This window comes from Macaca thibetana, chromosome 12 (assembly GCF_024542745.1).
Source record: "Macaca thibetana thibetana isolate TM-01 chromosome 12, ASM2454274v1, whole genome shotgun sequence".
Lineage (NCBI taxonomy): Eukaryota > Metazoa > Chordata > Mammalia > Primates > Cercopithecidae > Macaca > Macaca thibetana.
The window spans coordinates 83,650,256-83,666,548 of record NC_065589.1 but is presented as its reverse complement, the minus strand read 5'-3'; the positions used below and the strand labels follow the sequence as shown (position 1 = coordinate 83,666,548).

The following is a 16,293-nucleotide window of genomic DNA, read 5'->3' as shown; positions in this document are numbered from 1 at the left end:
AGACATTAAATTATTTATTTGTTTATTTAAATCTTAGAGTATTTTAAGTGAGCCTGTGATATATAAAGTACTATCCTTCCAACACTGTGTAAAATTAAAAGTAGAGATAAAGATTATAAGATTTAAATAAGGAAATAGTATACATATTAATGTGCTAAAATAATGGTCTAATTAATTACCTGCTTTTCTGGGGGTTCAATTTCACGTATATTAAAAGGTCCACTTAAATAAGCTGGGAAGTTTGTGGAAAAGCTTAGGATTTGAGCTGGATCAAGATGGATGGGTGAAATTTAGATGGTAGAAGAAAAGCAGATTATTATAATAAACAAGATTTGGCAAAGATGCAAGGGGAGGAACACACATGTGTTGAGTGAGTAGATTGGACTAGGTGAATTCTCATTAAGAGAACACTGTAAAGATAGCTTGGGGTCAGAATTGTATACTGTCTTGAATGCCAGGCTAAGTATATATTTATTACTTCATGTTACAGGTTATAGAGTCATTTAAGGTTTCAGAGTAGAGACATGGTATGTTGACAGAATGTGATGGAAGGAGGGAATTATATATAGAGAAGTTGAGGACAGGTGTAATAATCCAGGTATATAATGAAGAAGAACTGATTTCAGGAGTGTTGCAAAGAGACTGATCTCAGGTATTTTGAAGGAAAGTTGATGTCCTAGATACTTCAAGTTTACATGCCCAAGTGATTAAGAAGAACGTGGCTCTTAATCATATTGAATATTTAACTGGTCTGGGGTAGGGCTCAGATTAGTCGTTTTCTTAGGCTTTTCAGGTGATTCTAATTACACCTAAGGTTAAAAAGCCATTCACCTGGGCATTTAAAAAAAAAAAACTGCTCTTAAATCTCCCAGCCTCTGTACTTCTAAATGACACATAATTTTGTCATTTTAAATTAGATCCTATACTAAAACTTTGACTTAATTTCATTTCAAACAACCCCTTCTATTGACTGCTCTAATTCATTTTAAAGTATCATAATTTTTTGTTGTTGTTGTTTTGAGACGGATCTTCACTCCTGTTGCCCAGGCTGGAGTGCAATGGCACGATCTCGGCTCACTGCAACCTCCGTTTGCTTCCTGGGTTCAAGCGATTCTCCTGCCTCAGCCTCCCGAGTAGCTGGGATTACAGGCATGCGCCACCACACCTGGCTAGTTTTTTTTGTATTTTTAGTAGAGATGGGGTTTCTCCATGTTGTTCAGGCTGGTCTTGGACTCCTGACCTCAGGTGATCTGCCCATGCTGGCTTCCCAAAGTGCTGGGATTATAAATGTGAGCCACTGTGCTCGGCCAAAGTATCATAACTTTTATTATGTATGTATATATGTATTTATTTGTTTTTGAGACAGTGTCCACTCTGTCACCCAGGCTGGAGTGCAGTGGTGCACTCTTGGCTCACTGCAACCTCTGTCTCCCGGGTTCAAGTGATTCTTGTGCCTCAGCCTCCAGAGTAGCTGGGACTATAGGCACATGTCACTGCACCTGGCTAATTTTTGTATTTTTTGCTAGAGACGAGGTTTTGCCATGTTGCCCAGGTTGGTCTCAAGCTCCTGGCCTCAAGGGATCTGTCTGTCTTGGCCTCCCAAAGTGCTGGGATTAAAGGTGTGAGCCATCATGTCTAGCCCACAAATTTTCTATTGGGAATTAAGTCATTAAATTTATCTCTAATTTCCACTTTCCTACATCATATTCAATAATTTCTTACAGCAATTCAACCTTGAAGATCCTTCTTTCTGTCTTCCTTTTATCCCTGTTTGCTCCTGAGGTTATGGCCTCCCTACTTCTCAGCTGGGTTATTGTAACGGTTGCACAATCAGTTTCTTTACTTCTTCTTCCAATCCAATGCATACTTTGCTCCCAGGTTATCTATTTCAGTGTAATTCCCCTGCCAAAATTAATCTCTGCTCTCCAAGAGCTCACAGTCTAGTGGCAGAGATGGCCATCTGTACCAAACATTATGACAAAATGTTAAGTAAGGTACATAATGTTTCTCAGCTTTGATCCCTCTAGGCACTTTGCTTTCATAGGTTCTGAGCTTACTCTTATTGCAGAATCCTAACATCATTAGAGATGCCTCTGGGGTCACTACTGAATCGGAAAGCAAGTATATAGAACAGAGGTCTATTTGTATAAGCTAGAAAATTCTCCCAAGTAGATCAATCAGAACAATTCGTTTTTGTTAGATGTTGAGATTCTGCATAACATTTTCATTTTAAAAAAACATGACCCCATTACTAAAAATAAAACGCTTAAAAGCAACTGCTTTATTTATATTTTCTATTAGAGTCGTCTATATGATTAGCCAGTCTTCTCTCCCCACTGGACTATAAACATGACATGGATTCTATTTTATACAGCTTTGTATCTCCTGCAGTGCCTAGAAATGTCTAGCACATAGCAAGCATTCAAAAATGTGTTTTTTCTTCCATGTCTGACGGGGACAAAAGTGTTAATGTTAGTGCTTACAGATTTTCAGAATGTAAAAACATTTTTGCTTCCTTGTACCAACATGAGTCAATAGCTATTTTGAAATCTATAAGCACTAACATAACACTTTTGTTTTCATCAGAATTTGGCATTTGAAAATGTCCAGATATGGAGTTCTGAAAAGTTAAATTCAAGAAGGTTTACTAAGCACATAAATGCACAATGTACTCTGCTAGTTAATGTAACAGAAATGGAGCCAGCGAGAGAAGTCTAAAGGTAGAATATCATGAATTTGCAGTAACACAAAATTCAAAAAAGGAAGAAGTTTGAAGGAGAAGGAAGTGATCACAAACTTCAAACATTAACAAGATTTGAAAAGGAATGAGGATTATGATGATCTTAGATTTAAGCAAGTTACCTGCAGGGGGTTACTGTCAGGATGTATGCTTATTAAAAGAATAAACCACTTATTGGGAAGTTTGACAATGGGAAGAAAGAGAAATGGAACAGCAGCTACAAAAGGTAATATAGATACAAATACAAGTCTTTGTCCACAGAAGAAAGAAAGAACAGTTTATGTCTGATGTCAGAAAGAGTAGCAAAAGAAATATCAACAGCTAGGAGGAAGTGTGTATCAGAGAAGGGGCATTATGAGTTCAAAAGGAATGAGAATTAAGGTTTTACATGTTTACCAAAGATTGATTATGGGAACATAAAATATATTGAAGAAGTAACAGAGTTTTAAAATATATAGTTTCTTATTTAACAATTTGTATCGGATTATTAGTTCTTACCTTCACCACTCTCCATGCCTTCTACAAAAATCCCCCCACATTGGGGAAGAATCCAGTACCGGCGTCTGTAACGATCCTGGCCAAACATCACTGAACGCAATGAGTGAGAGGCATCAAAGAGCTTCCTTCTGTACTGACTCTGTTGCTGTTAAAAAATGGTACATATAATTAGGTTTGGGATGTTAAATACTTTAAAAATTAATGTATAAGTAACTTTATACTTTTATACCTTTAAGCACATAAATTTCACTACTGGGAAAAGAGCAAAAGGGCTAAATATTCATGCCCGACTTCAATTTCAGTAACATTTATAAAGATAGAAATCATTTTAAGGATAATTATTTTTGTTGCCATGGAGTAAAAGGATAAGTTACCTGAGAAAATAAAACTTATCCTTTTACTTGATAATAAACAATGGGATCAAGTATTTTATGGAGCCAAAGCAAACTGGTTCAATTCAACTCTTATTGATTACAGTATATAACTAATAATACATATAGGCCAGGCACAGTGGCTCATGCCTGTAATCCCAGCACTCTGGGAGGCCGAGGCGGGTGGATCGTTTAAACCCAGGAATCAGAGACCAGCCTTGGCAACATAGTGACATCCCATATCTACAAAAAAAATATGAAAAATCAGCAGGCGTGGCGGCACATGCCTGTAGTTCCAGCTACCAGGGAGGCTGAGGCGGGAGGATCGCTTGAGCCTGGGAGGTCAAGGCTGCCGTGATCATGCCATTTCACTCCAGCCTAGGTAACAGAGCAAGACTCTGTTTCGAAAAGCAAAGCAAAACAAAAAACAAATAATATATATGTAATTGGCTAAGCCTGTATTTGCCTATTTTTACACTCAGGTTGTAAACCTAGACAACGTATATTTAAGTTTTGGGATAGGTCTGTGAAGAATCTAACATTAATACCATACACAGGCATGTTGTAATACCTTTAAAAAACTCATTTTTGTTCTTATAAAAAGCTCATCTTAAATTTCACTAATGCTATGAAATTCAGTTTTTATTTTTATTTTAATTAAAAAAAAATAGAGATGGGGTCTCGCCATGTTGCCCAGGCTTGTCTCAAACTCCTGGGCTCAAACAATTCTCTCACCTCAGCCTCCCAAAGTGCTGAGATTACAGGTGTAAACCACTTCTCTTTAATGAGAAGTATGTAAATACGTACACTTTACAAATCCAATGCAAATAAAACCCACAAATACACAAATGTAAAATAAGACCTAAGATGCTGAAACTGTCACTAAGAAATTCACCTGAATTTTTTAGTAATTAATTCCAAGAAATAAAACTATGCCTTAATTGATATTTCATATTTATATGAAGAGCTGAAGAATATAGAATATTTTCTTTCTAGGCTCTGATTAAGTTCAATATCGTGTTTTAAGAGGCAGGCTTTTAACCTTAGCATTAAGCTTGTAAAGTTCAATTGTAAGAATGTTTCTAGAGTTCGTCATCTTATTTTTTGGTGACAAAAATGCTATTCAGAATCTTCATTTTTAATTACTCCCCAAAAGCTTGTTTTTGCTTAGCAGTCAGAAAAACTAATCCCCATACAATGTAGATTTCTAAAACACTGTGAAGATGTTAAATGTTAATCAGAAAAGTGCTTACTTTACTCAGTTTTTCAATCTGTTTTTCCAGCTCTTCAACACTTGCTGCTTGGTCACCTTCATCCTATACATAAGAAAATACAGTGTCATTTATCTGTTTTAAGATTTATTTATTCAATCCATAAATATTTAATGAAAGTCTCTTATATGCAAAATACTAGAAGAGGCACTGTATAAGAAGGTATAAGACTCAGTTCTTTTCTATAAACTAATAATCTGATAGAGAGATACAGAAAACGTTATATTAAAAAAACACACACACACACAAAAACCTAGGTATGGTAGCTCATGTCTGTAATCCCAGCACTTTAGGACACTGAGGTGGGAGGATCATCACTTGAGGCCAGGAGTTTGAGACCAGCCTGGACATCATAGTCAGACCCAGTATCTACAAAAAATAAAATCAGCTTAGTGGCTTATGTCTGCAGTTCCAGCTACTTGGGAGGTTGATACAGGAGGACTGGTTAAGCCCAGAAGTTCAAGGCTGCAGTGAGCTATGATCATGCCACTGCACTCCAGCCTGCAGACCCTATCCCCAAAAGAAACAAAACAAAACATAACAAACCACACACACAATAAACTCCCCCAAAAGCAGGAAAAGTATAAGGGTCTCAAAGAGAGGTAGTGATTAAAACCTGTGAAGTTCAAGGCAGAGTAAGATTACTTTTAGTAGAAATGTATACCAAGGGAGGCTTTATAGAAGAAGTCATGTTTTAATTAGCTACTAAAGAATGGTTAGAAATGCATCCATCAGAGAAAAGAGGACAGGTCTCATGTCTTGACATGAGAGGTACATAAAAGGTAAGGTAGGAGATGAGGCAAAATGAGTTTAAGGCTAGATTTTGAAGACCTGTAAATGCTTGTCAATTAACAAAATGATCCTTTGAGGGAGGGCTAAACATCTGAACTATGCTTTCCAAAGGTTATTCTGGCAATAGTTGTAAGATGGCCTGGAGCAGAGAAGGGATTAAAATTGGTAAAACTAGCTAACAGACTAGTTTTGGTTTAAAACTAGCTAACAGATTAGAGAAGGAGGGATATGGTTCTTACTAGGGTAAAAGAAATAAAGATGGAGAAAAGCAAATGAATGTAAGAGATACTACATAGTTATAGAGCTGTTGAGTCTTGTCAACTCATGAATATGTGGCACAGAGGGGCAAGGGAGATGATGGAATAAATAAATTATGATGTTAAGGTTTTAAATCTAGGAGACTGGAAAAATACTGATACCATCAATTGAAGGAGTTATTTTTGAAGGGAAGAAGATTAGTTATACTTGAACACATTGGGCTTTTAGAATAAAAATAATTCCTAACATGCATAGTACTAATTGCATAAATAGAAGGTTTGTAAGTAATTACGTGAAATTTTTCATTCTAGAAAATGACAACAGAAGAACTATCTCCAAATTTTAGGTTTTAGAGGGAAAGCATGAACAGAAGGTACATGGGTTTCTTTGGATCTTAGCTGCACTACTAGACATAGGCAAATTACTTAACCTTTGTAAGGCTATTCATCTGTAAATCTGGTGATAATGTTACCAATTACATGAAGGTTTTGTGAGGACTAAGAAAGAACAGATCTGAAAGTAACCAACAGTGTTCCTACTTTAATAACAAGATGGAGGTACAGCTCAGATTAAAGAAAAATAACAACTTGTTTTTGATGTTTACTTCCTATCAGCATTCATAAAAAGCCACACTGCCACCAACCACACACAAACATGTATTTCTGACTAGTGTGGCTACCTACCCAATGAAAAAAAAAGTGAAAAAAAGACTGCCATAGTTTCACCATTATCTCTCACTCATCCACTCCTTACCCAAATTTAGGGAACCAAGTTACAAAGGTGTTCAGGCACATTATTTGTGCTAACAGTAACATGAATTCTATTTGGAATTAAAAGAAACCTTAAAAGATAAGTAGCTCAACAACTCTTAAATCTTGACTCTTATGTGAATATTTATAAATAGATTCTAAAGTGATCTTCTGATCAGCAGGACAAATGTCTGATAATCTGTTTATGCAAAAATACAATTCAATCAATAAATATTCAAAATAAGATATCGAATATTTGAAAATGCCATGTATCAGCCAAATAATCTAACTGCAATTTTTAAGACTCTTCCTACAATGCAAAAAGAAATAAATAAAATGTCTCCTAAAGTTTTATTTAAAGGAGTTTTGGCTAATAGTACTTAAAATTTTCAGAGATTAAAAAAACGTGGAAGAACAGAGAGAAAGGTAGTAGCAGCAACAACAAAACTAAGAACACAGAATCTATACCACAGTTCCCCAACCAAAAAAGAGTGTCATTATATGTCCCTATATGTCAGAGTTTAATTGTCCACATAACCTCTCACAGGCCAACTTGTAAGGTTCAACTCCCATAGGTCTCAACACAACTCTATGGAATGAAGGAATGAAGAGTGAGGAGAAGAGGGAATCCTCTTTGAGATAAAGGTGCTATGATCCAGTCAAGGGCAGTATCTTCTAATCGAAAGGGATCATATGGGTCTCAATAAGAAAACCTACCTGCAATCAATCCTTTAAGGAAGGTAACTACCAATACTCTACTTACAATTTAACTGAGAGGTCAAATCTATTTTTTGAGAACTAATGTGCCTAAATTATCAGTTTCATTAAGTAGTCAAAATTTTACTTATATAGGAAATTGATGTGTCTGCCAGTTCTTTATTATAAAGAATAATTCAAATCATTTAACATGAAATGTTAATTTGACTTCTTAGGTCCTAACATTTATTACTTTATAAAATTGTGAAATTGTTTTCTCACATTACTAACAAGATCTACCTTTGCCAGTGAAATCCTAAAATCTATTTAACTCTATAATTCAACACTCATAAAAAAGTGAAACACGACCAGGTGCAGTGGCTCATGCCTGTGATCCCAGCACTTCAGGAGGCCAAGGCGGGCGGAACATGAGGTTGAGATCGAGACCAGCCTGTCCAACATAGTGAAACCCCAGCTCTACTAAAAATACAAAAATTAGCTGGGTGTGGTGGCAGGCACCTGTAATCCCAGCTACTCGGGAGGCTGAGGCAGGAGAATCGCTTGAACCCAGGAGGCAGAGGTTGCAGTGAGCTGAGATCGCACCAATGCACTCCAGCCTGGGTGACAGGGCAAGACTCTGTCTCAAAAAAAAAAAGTGAAATACTACCTTAAATGACACATCTCCTTTAAAACTTTAATAATGATTTTCAAATAGTTTATGTGTAAAGAATAAAATGTATGGTTTGTTAGTTCTCTGTTAAAAAAGAAACCAAGTGAAACAAATAATTTCTGTAAATAAGTTCTAGTTTAGTGAGATAACTATACAGTGGAATAAACTAAAATCTCAGTACATAGTTGTCCAAGTTATTGAACTTACGAGTTAACACTTTAAAACAATTTATAATGTGAAGTGCTAAAAGAGGCCACTAATTCTATGAAAAGGTGATTAATTTTGGTCAGAAAGTCTTAATTCCTGCTATGGAAACAGGTCCACTTGCCAAATGAAGCAGACTGCTTATAAATGTTATCTTTTGTTTGGGTAATTACACTTCTGATACTCAAATTATATGCCCTTCATATTATTTGTCACAGATGAATGTACATAATTTGGTAGTTTCAATAGTACAATATTATGAAATAAATTATTTCTGCAAGGAATCTCAATGTAGACTCATTTTCAGATTGGTACTATTAAAAGCAGTAAAGTCAAATTCATTACAATGAGTTCTTAAATATGACATGAAAAACGCAGGGAATAAAAGCAAAAATAGACAAGTGGCACCGTATCAAATTAAAGTGCTTCTTTATAGCAAAGGAAACAACAGACAGAAAAGAGAACCTACAGGACGGGAGAAAACATTTGCAAACCATATATTTGATAAGGGGTTAATATCTAAAACATATAAGTAACTCTTACAACTCAATAGCAAAAACCAGATAACCAGATTTTTAAAATGGGCATAGAACCTGAATAGACATTTCTGCAGTGAAGACATACAAATGGCCAACAAGTATGTGAAAAGATGTCCAACATCACTAATCAGGGAAATGTAAAATCAAAATAACAATGAGATATCATCTCACACCTGTTAGGGTAATTACTCTCAAAAAGAAAGAGAAAGAGAGAGAGAGGAGTGTTGGCAAGGATATGGAGAAATTGGAACTCTCATACACTGTTGTGGGATTGTAAAATGATATAACCACTATGGAAAACAGTATAAAGGTTCCTCAAAAAATTATAAATAGAACTATCTGATCCTGCAATCCCACTTCTGCGTATTTATTCAAAAGAACTGAAATCAGGATCTTGAAGTATTTGTGCTGTCATGTTCACTGCAATGTTATTCACAATGGCCAAACGGTGAAAGCAACTCAAGTGTCCATTGATGGATGGATGAATAAACAAAATGTGATATATAGATACAATGAAATATCATTCAGCCTTTAAAAATCCTGCCACATGTAACAACATGGGTGAACCTTGAGGACATTATGCAAAGTGAAATAAACCAGTCACAGAAGGTCAAATTCTATATGATTCCAATTATATGAGGTATCTAAAACGGTCAAACTCATAGAACCAGAGAGTAGAATGGTGGTTGCCAGGGGCTGGGAGGAAGGGGAAATTGGAGAGTTACTATTTAATAGGTGTGAAGTTTCAGTTATGCAAGATGAATAAGTTCTAGAAAGCTGTTGTACAACCTCATGCCCACAGTTACCAATAGTGTATACAGTATACTTAAACATTTCTTAAGAGGGTGAATCTCATGTTAAATGTTTTACCAAAATTAAACAACAAAAAAGAAAAGTTCATTCTAATAATTTTTACCATTCTGGTTTAAAATATAACATTGGAAAAGAAGAAATTACGACAACATTTTGTACTCATATTTTTACTTAAGAAAGAGAACTGCATAGTACAAGTTCTACATTCATTCATAAATCTGATTATCATTGGTGTCAACTAGATACTATTTTCACACATTCCATCAATAAAATTCATCTCTCAGCTTTCTTTCACATTCCACTGATACATTCATCTCTCTAAGCTTTCTTTATTTCTCCAGCATTACTGAGTTGATGCAAGAAGGGAAAAGAGTTCTTTCTAGACTTCCTTAGCTAAGTACCCTTAGCATTGAGAGCAGAAGAAATGGTTAGCTGTATGTTGTTTTTTGAGTTCAATTCCACAGCTCTAGCTAGCATTCTTTTCTGATAAAAGGTGAACTTCAACCTTTTATACATGTCCATTTTCATGACTTACGGTAGCTTTCCCTAAACTCAAATACATACATACACACACACATCCCTCTATGACCTTGCCTTCTTCCCTTTGACCTACTCTTCAAAGGTAGCTCCTTCACCTTGATTGAAGCCCCTCCAAAATCTTTAGAACCTTATAGCACTGTGCTTTTTAAATTTCTTTTATCTTAAATCCCCGTCTCTCATTTTACTGACTCTTTTCTTTCCATCAAAAATCATCTCAAGTCTAACATCTGAAAAATCCTTGGCTCCTTCTCCTCTCTAGGAACTCCCTGTCTTCTGAGACACAATGCTTGAAACAGTCATCTTCACTTTCTCACTTTCTATTGTAATCAATCAAGTATAGCCTGGTAGGTGTGCTCATCCCTCTAAAAAACTGTGTTGACACTGCTTACCAATGACCTCTATGTTGCCAAATTCAATCAACATTTTAGGTCCACATCACACTAGCCTCTTACTGCTTTAACATTGTTTATCACTCTCCTTTTTGCAATGTTTGATTTTCTTGATTACTGTTATTATTACATGTGTAGAAAAGACTTAATACAGCAGGCCTGACTGGTATCCTCTGGAAGGCCTTCTTACAAGATTGGTCCTTGGCTGGCATATGGGAACTTAGATTTTGGGAGGGTTAAGATGAGCTCTTAACATGGACCTGTACTATTTGCACTAACAATGTGGATTATGCTGAATACCTGCTCTTCTTCAGAGAATCTGATATTTTGGCACATGCTATGCAGAGGGTACCTACACGACCAGCTCCCAGTAAAAACCTGGACACTGAGTCTCTAATGAGCTTCCCTGGTAGATAACATTACATGCATGTTGTCATAACTTGTTGCTGAGGGAATTAAGCCTGTCCTGTGTGACTCCGCTGGGAGATGACTCTTGGAAGCTTGTATCTGGTTTCCTCTGGACTTTGCCCATACACTCTTTGCTGATTTTGCTTTGTTTCCTTTTACTGTAGTAATTCATTGCTATAAGCACAAGTATATGCTGAGTTCTGTGAATCATCCTAGTGAATCACAGAACCTGAAGGTGGTCTTGGGGACCTCCAACTCATTATAGAAATCTCCAACCTGTCTGCTTTTGCTTCTTGAACAAGGAGCCTTGTGGGCTCCTATTAAATACTGATGATCCCTGAGGTTCCAACCTCAGTCCACTACTCTATTCACTAAACCAATCCCCTCCTGCAATCTTACTTACCTTGTGATTTTAAATTATCATCTACGTGATAATAACACCCTGATCTATACTTCTAAGAGTGAACTCTTCTTCAGGCCTCAGATTCCTAAATCTAACTGACTGCTGAGTTTCTATACACAGGTACCTCAAACTCAGCAAGTCCAAAAATAAATCATCATTTCCTGTCTTCAATTACCTGTTCCCTTACCTCCCCCTGCCCCCAAGTATGTACTTACTCTCTTCCTGATTTCCCTATTTTGGTTAATGGCAACAATAGCATGAAGTCTTCCAAACCAGATTGCTGGAAATCAGTCCTACCACTCTATCAACCTACATGGTTCACCTTCCATCTTCAAGTCCTGCCCATTCTTCCTCCTAAATATTTATTAAATCATTTCCTCCCTCATCCCAACTACCGTTGCTCTAGTTTCTACCCCTCACAACTCACCTAAACCATTGCAGTATCTCCTGACTGATCTCTGCACCTCTGATTTTGCCCCACCTTTTTTCTTTCACATAGCTGCCAGAGTGAGTAACTTAAAAATTAATGCTGACCATGCCATTCTCTGATTATAACCCTTCAGTGGCTTCCTGTCACTAAAAAAGCAAAAGATCCTAGTTCATCATTGTTGCGTATGAGGCTCCAGTAACACTGAAGCACTTGCAATCCCCTTAAAGCACATTGTGGTTTCCTGTTTCTGTCCCCTTGCTCATGCAATTCTCTCTGCCTGGAACACTCTTCCCTAGACCTTTACCCAGGTTAATGTTCAGCTCAGCTTATAGCCTCAGCTGATGGATCCAGAAACTCTGTGGGAGTTTATCACTCAGAAAATCTAAATGCTCTTAAGGTGTATCCGCGTAGTACATTGTCAATACCCCTCTCAAAGCAGTTAACACATTATGTTTTCTTTTTGCAAATCCTCCTCAGTGAGACTGTAAATTGAAATGGGACGTTCAGTGCCTTATTTGTCTTTGATTAAAAATACCTAGAACTACAGAAATAGTAATTGGTGTTTGAGGAATGCATTATTTTCACTAAACCTGACAACACTTTTAAAGGCATGAAGTGCTGTACAAATGTAACACAGTATGTTAACAGAATGAAACAGAATACCTGAAATTAAAAATCTGCATATCTCTTTGGAGAATTCTCAAGTAATTATATTTAAAAAAAACTTTTTAAAATTAAGTCTTAGTGTCTTTTATGTATAGACATTCTATGAAATATTTATATAACCATCACAAAAATCTTTATGGGACACAGATTGTAATATTTGTTTTTCAGATGAAGAAACTGAGGCAAGTAAATGTCAAAACTGAATTCAAAGCCAAATCCATCTGACTCCAAATTTTGTTTTTAAAACTATGTTATGCAGTTCTAGTTGTCTTAAAATCAACCTAAATTTGATTACCTCATCTTCACAGATATCAGTCTTTTTTCCTTTTTTGTCTTCTTTATCTTCCTCGTCCTCATCATCTTCATCACCTTGGTCATCACTGTCATCATCATCGTCGTCGTCATAATCACTGTCTCCTCCCTTCCTTCTTCGCTTGCGTCCTGGAGTGGGTGTGCCCAAGGGATGCTGCTCTTCTCCAAGATCAATGCCACTTGAAGTGTCTCTTTTGCCTGTTTTCTTAGCATGAATGATTCTGAGCCTTTAAATATTACGAAAAGTGATGACATGGAAAAAAAGACTTCTCAATATACTTTTAAAAGAGCAAAACATGAGTTGTATGCAAAAATACCTTATGGCATTTCTTTTGTGTTAAGCAATATACCAATGTTAAAAAAATCAGAATTAGGAAACTTAAGAAATGTTTCCATAAATTACAGGATGCATTAACTTTCAAGAGTTATTCTGGGTATCTCTTTGGAATTAGACTCATTAAAAAAAATGATGAAAACTGAAAAGAAGAATTCTAACAACGGTTGAGTAATAATTTCTGATCCCATACTAACTGACTGAATAAATTTCAATTCAAATTACTACAAAGAAACGAACCTCTTAACATAGGAGTAATTTCTGCATGATATTTTCTGGCAGGAAGATAATTAAGTTTTAATGTTGAATAAGTTTAGTTAGATTCCGTAAAAGCAAATTTTAATTAGAAAGCAATTAAGAAAGAAAGTTACAGTTCCAAACATTCTATTTGTGATAAAAGCAACTTAATAGCAACCACAATCTTAGAAAATGTAATTGCTTGACTTGTTTAAAAGAAAAAAGAGAAAATGACTTTCTTCTAAGTATGAAGAATATAAGCTCAATGAATCTCATTATATCTTTTGTCCACTGCAAATTCTGCCCCTGAGTTTTATTAATTTTATATCTCATCTAAATTGAGCATTATCTATTCTTTAGACAATAAAAGTTTAAATTCTATCTTTGCAATTCATATGCTTTACTGGAAATTTGTATAAAAAGAAAACAGTACATTAACTTTAATAAAATAGGACTTACTTGCGGAGTTTACCTTCTACCACCCATTTATCTCTCCTCAAGTTTGACATATAATCAATGTTCTTGTCGATTTCACTGCCAATGCAAGAATTTATTAAAAAATATAAATTAATCAATTTATGCAATGCACTAATTTGATATGCAATAAATTTGATATGTAAATTAATGCATTTTTGAGTAAATAAAAATGATACAATTGCCCTCATGCATATACATGTTCATATATATATGTGTTTATATATGTATACACATATGTTGAAAAGTGGTAACTTCTCCAATGGATACAACATTAGTATTAGAAAATTCACTGTGGTTTCTATCTTAAACCAAGAAAGAAACTATGCACCAATTGCCTTAGAAAGCCAGCATTCCAAGTTTTGTTGCATGTATTTAAGATGTGATAATTTCCAAAATCAAAGCAGGATACCAGAACACACATGGATATTTATATAAGTGCACATACATACATATGCATATACACTATCTAAGTGTATATGTATAAACAACCAAACAGAACTAAGAATATTATGATATCTGGTAAAGTCAAATGGGGTGCTTTTTCTTTCTAAGGTAAAAACTGTAGTGTACCATTTTCACTGAATTTGGGTGTATGTGTTTTGAGTAAGTGCTACTCAGCATTACTATTTGTTACCATGCTCATGCTTAAATGAACTTATTCTTCCATAAAATTGTAAGATGTGAATATTATTATATTTTTTGGGATGACTGTCAGTGAATAGCAGAAACAAACAAAAAATTACACTAATACAATATCATAGTTAAGATAGGCACAGAAAATTTAAAATTTCTACACTCGTAGAAATGCATGACTCTGAATATTTGGATTGATCCTTTTTCTAGAAAGGTGAAGGCCTAAAAGTTGTTAAAAATTTGTAAAATAATGAATAACAAGGACAAGATGAACATGAATTTGTTCAGAAATCTTGAATACTAGTGTACGTGTTGGTATTAATATTTTATTAGTAACAAGTACTAGAGTGAGAACTCTGACTTTTAAATAAGACCAAGTACTTTAAAAAAAGTATAAATTAATACAGTGATAAATGAATACTCTATGGTTCTATTAGCATATAACAAAATAAAAAGTGGCTACATAATTCTATGAATGGAAAATCAGGTAAAGGAAAATCAGGTAGTCATCTGTCCTTAAAAAATGTGAAGGAAAAAAAAATTCCATATTCTTGTGGTGGTACCACATTCTGGTACCACAGCAAGTAAAAATATAAAAGAAGTTATGTATAAAGAATTAACAAAATTATTAAACAAAACAGGTGACAAAGACCATGTATTACAGACACACAGTATGACCCAAATTTTTTTTCAATACACTACAAAGAAATACATGAAAATATTGTTAGTGGCCATCTCTAAATATTGAGATAAGTACAATTTTAATTATCTTCTTTATGTTAGTCTGTAACTTTCCAATTTTCTATAATCAATTTGTATTACTTTGTGATTAGAAAAATTCAAAATGGAAAAAAACATGGATAAGCCTGAGCATATGCTCACCTGACCACACTCTTGCTGCATGCCAGTTCATTGATCAGGAAAGCCAGAACTGAAGCTTTCTGTGCTGGAGTGTGAGCCTGAAAAGCTTTGGTCTTCAGACTTTCAGTAAGCTCAGTTTGTCCACAGTGGGCTTCCATAAATATCTGTAAAATCTCGGAAACATTGTCTCGATTCACACCAACATTCAGCAAATGTTCTCCAAGAGCTGTTTTAGCCTATAAAAGTTTGGCATTTTTATCAGTATTGCTCATAACCATTTATACCATAAAAACAATAAGATTAAAAATCCTCATATTATTTAATTTAGATATTACTGACAAGAGCTTTATTCACTTTTTTTAAATGAAAGAGACACAAAAATAGTCAATAGAAAATAGACAAATATTCAAGTACTTGTATCTTTCTTTTCCCACTTCAAATCCTTGGTTCCAAGTCAGGCAGGGAGAAGAGTATGCAAATTCATGGGTAGCAGAAGTTTTAAACTACCTATCAAGTCTTCCATGTCTACAAAGGCAACACTAACCTTTCCCTAGGTTTTATCTGGACATTTTATCAGGAATGACAGAGTGGGGAGGTTAAAAAACAGTATTGTGTTTTCTACCTTTAAGATGTCATAGGTTTTACTGGCTAGGGAAAATAAATAGGGAAACACTGAGGGAGATAGAAGAAAAACAGGTGCATCTGGGAGGTTCTCTCTCCACAATATTATCTAGAGCAAAGCTCTGTGGAATGTGTACTGTATTTGGAATTAAGATAAATGTGAACTAATTGAGCATCCACTGAGCAGCACAGGGTCTTAATGTGCTGGTCTGTAGGTGCCTTGATTAGCTTCAGTTATTCACAGTGATTGAGAGAGAACAAGGTATAATATCAGAAGGCACATACAAGTTCTAGTTGCCTTATGAATTATCAGTTCTGTTGTTGATGAATATTGCTTAAGTATTTCATTAAATTACCTTGGTCTTTGCCTACAGCTAGAGA

General features: G+C 35.2%; 1 protein-coding gene across 31 annotated transcripts in view; it reads right to left on the bottom strand.

The window, feature by feature from the left end:
• BAZ2B (bromodomain adjacent to zinc finger domain 2B) overlaps positions 1–16,293 on the bottom strand; it is a 413,832-nt gene that overhangs the window by 55,874 nt on the left and 341,665 nt on the right. For all 31 annotated transcript variants that reach the window (XM_050752835.1, XM_050752834.1, XM_050752839.1 and 28 more), the window contains 5 exons: positions 15,313–15,527; positions 13,780–13,854; positions 12,733–12,976; positions 4,863–4,925; positions 3,239–3,383 (listed from right to left, as the gene is read on the bottom strand). In XM_050752835.1, coding sequence (XP_050608792.1) covers positions 3,239–3,383; positions 4,863–4,925; positions 12,733–12,976; positions 13,780–13,854; positions 15,313–15,527 — 742 coding nt within the window. The remainder of the gene's footprint in view (positions 1–3,238; positions 3,384–4,862; positions 4,926–12,732; positions 12,977–13,779; positions 13,855–15,312; positions 15,528–16,293) is intronic.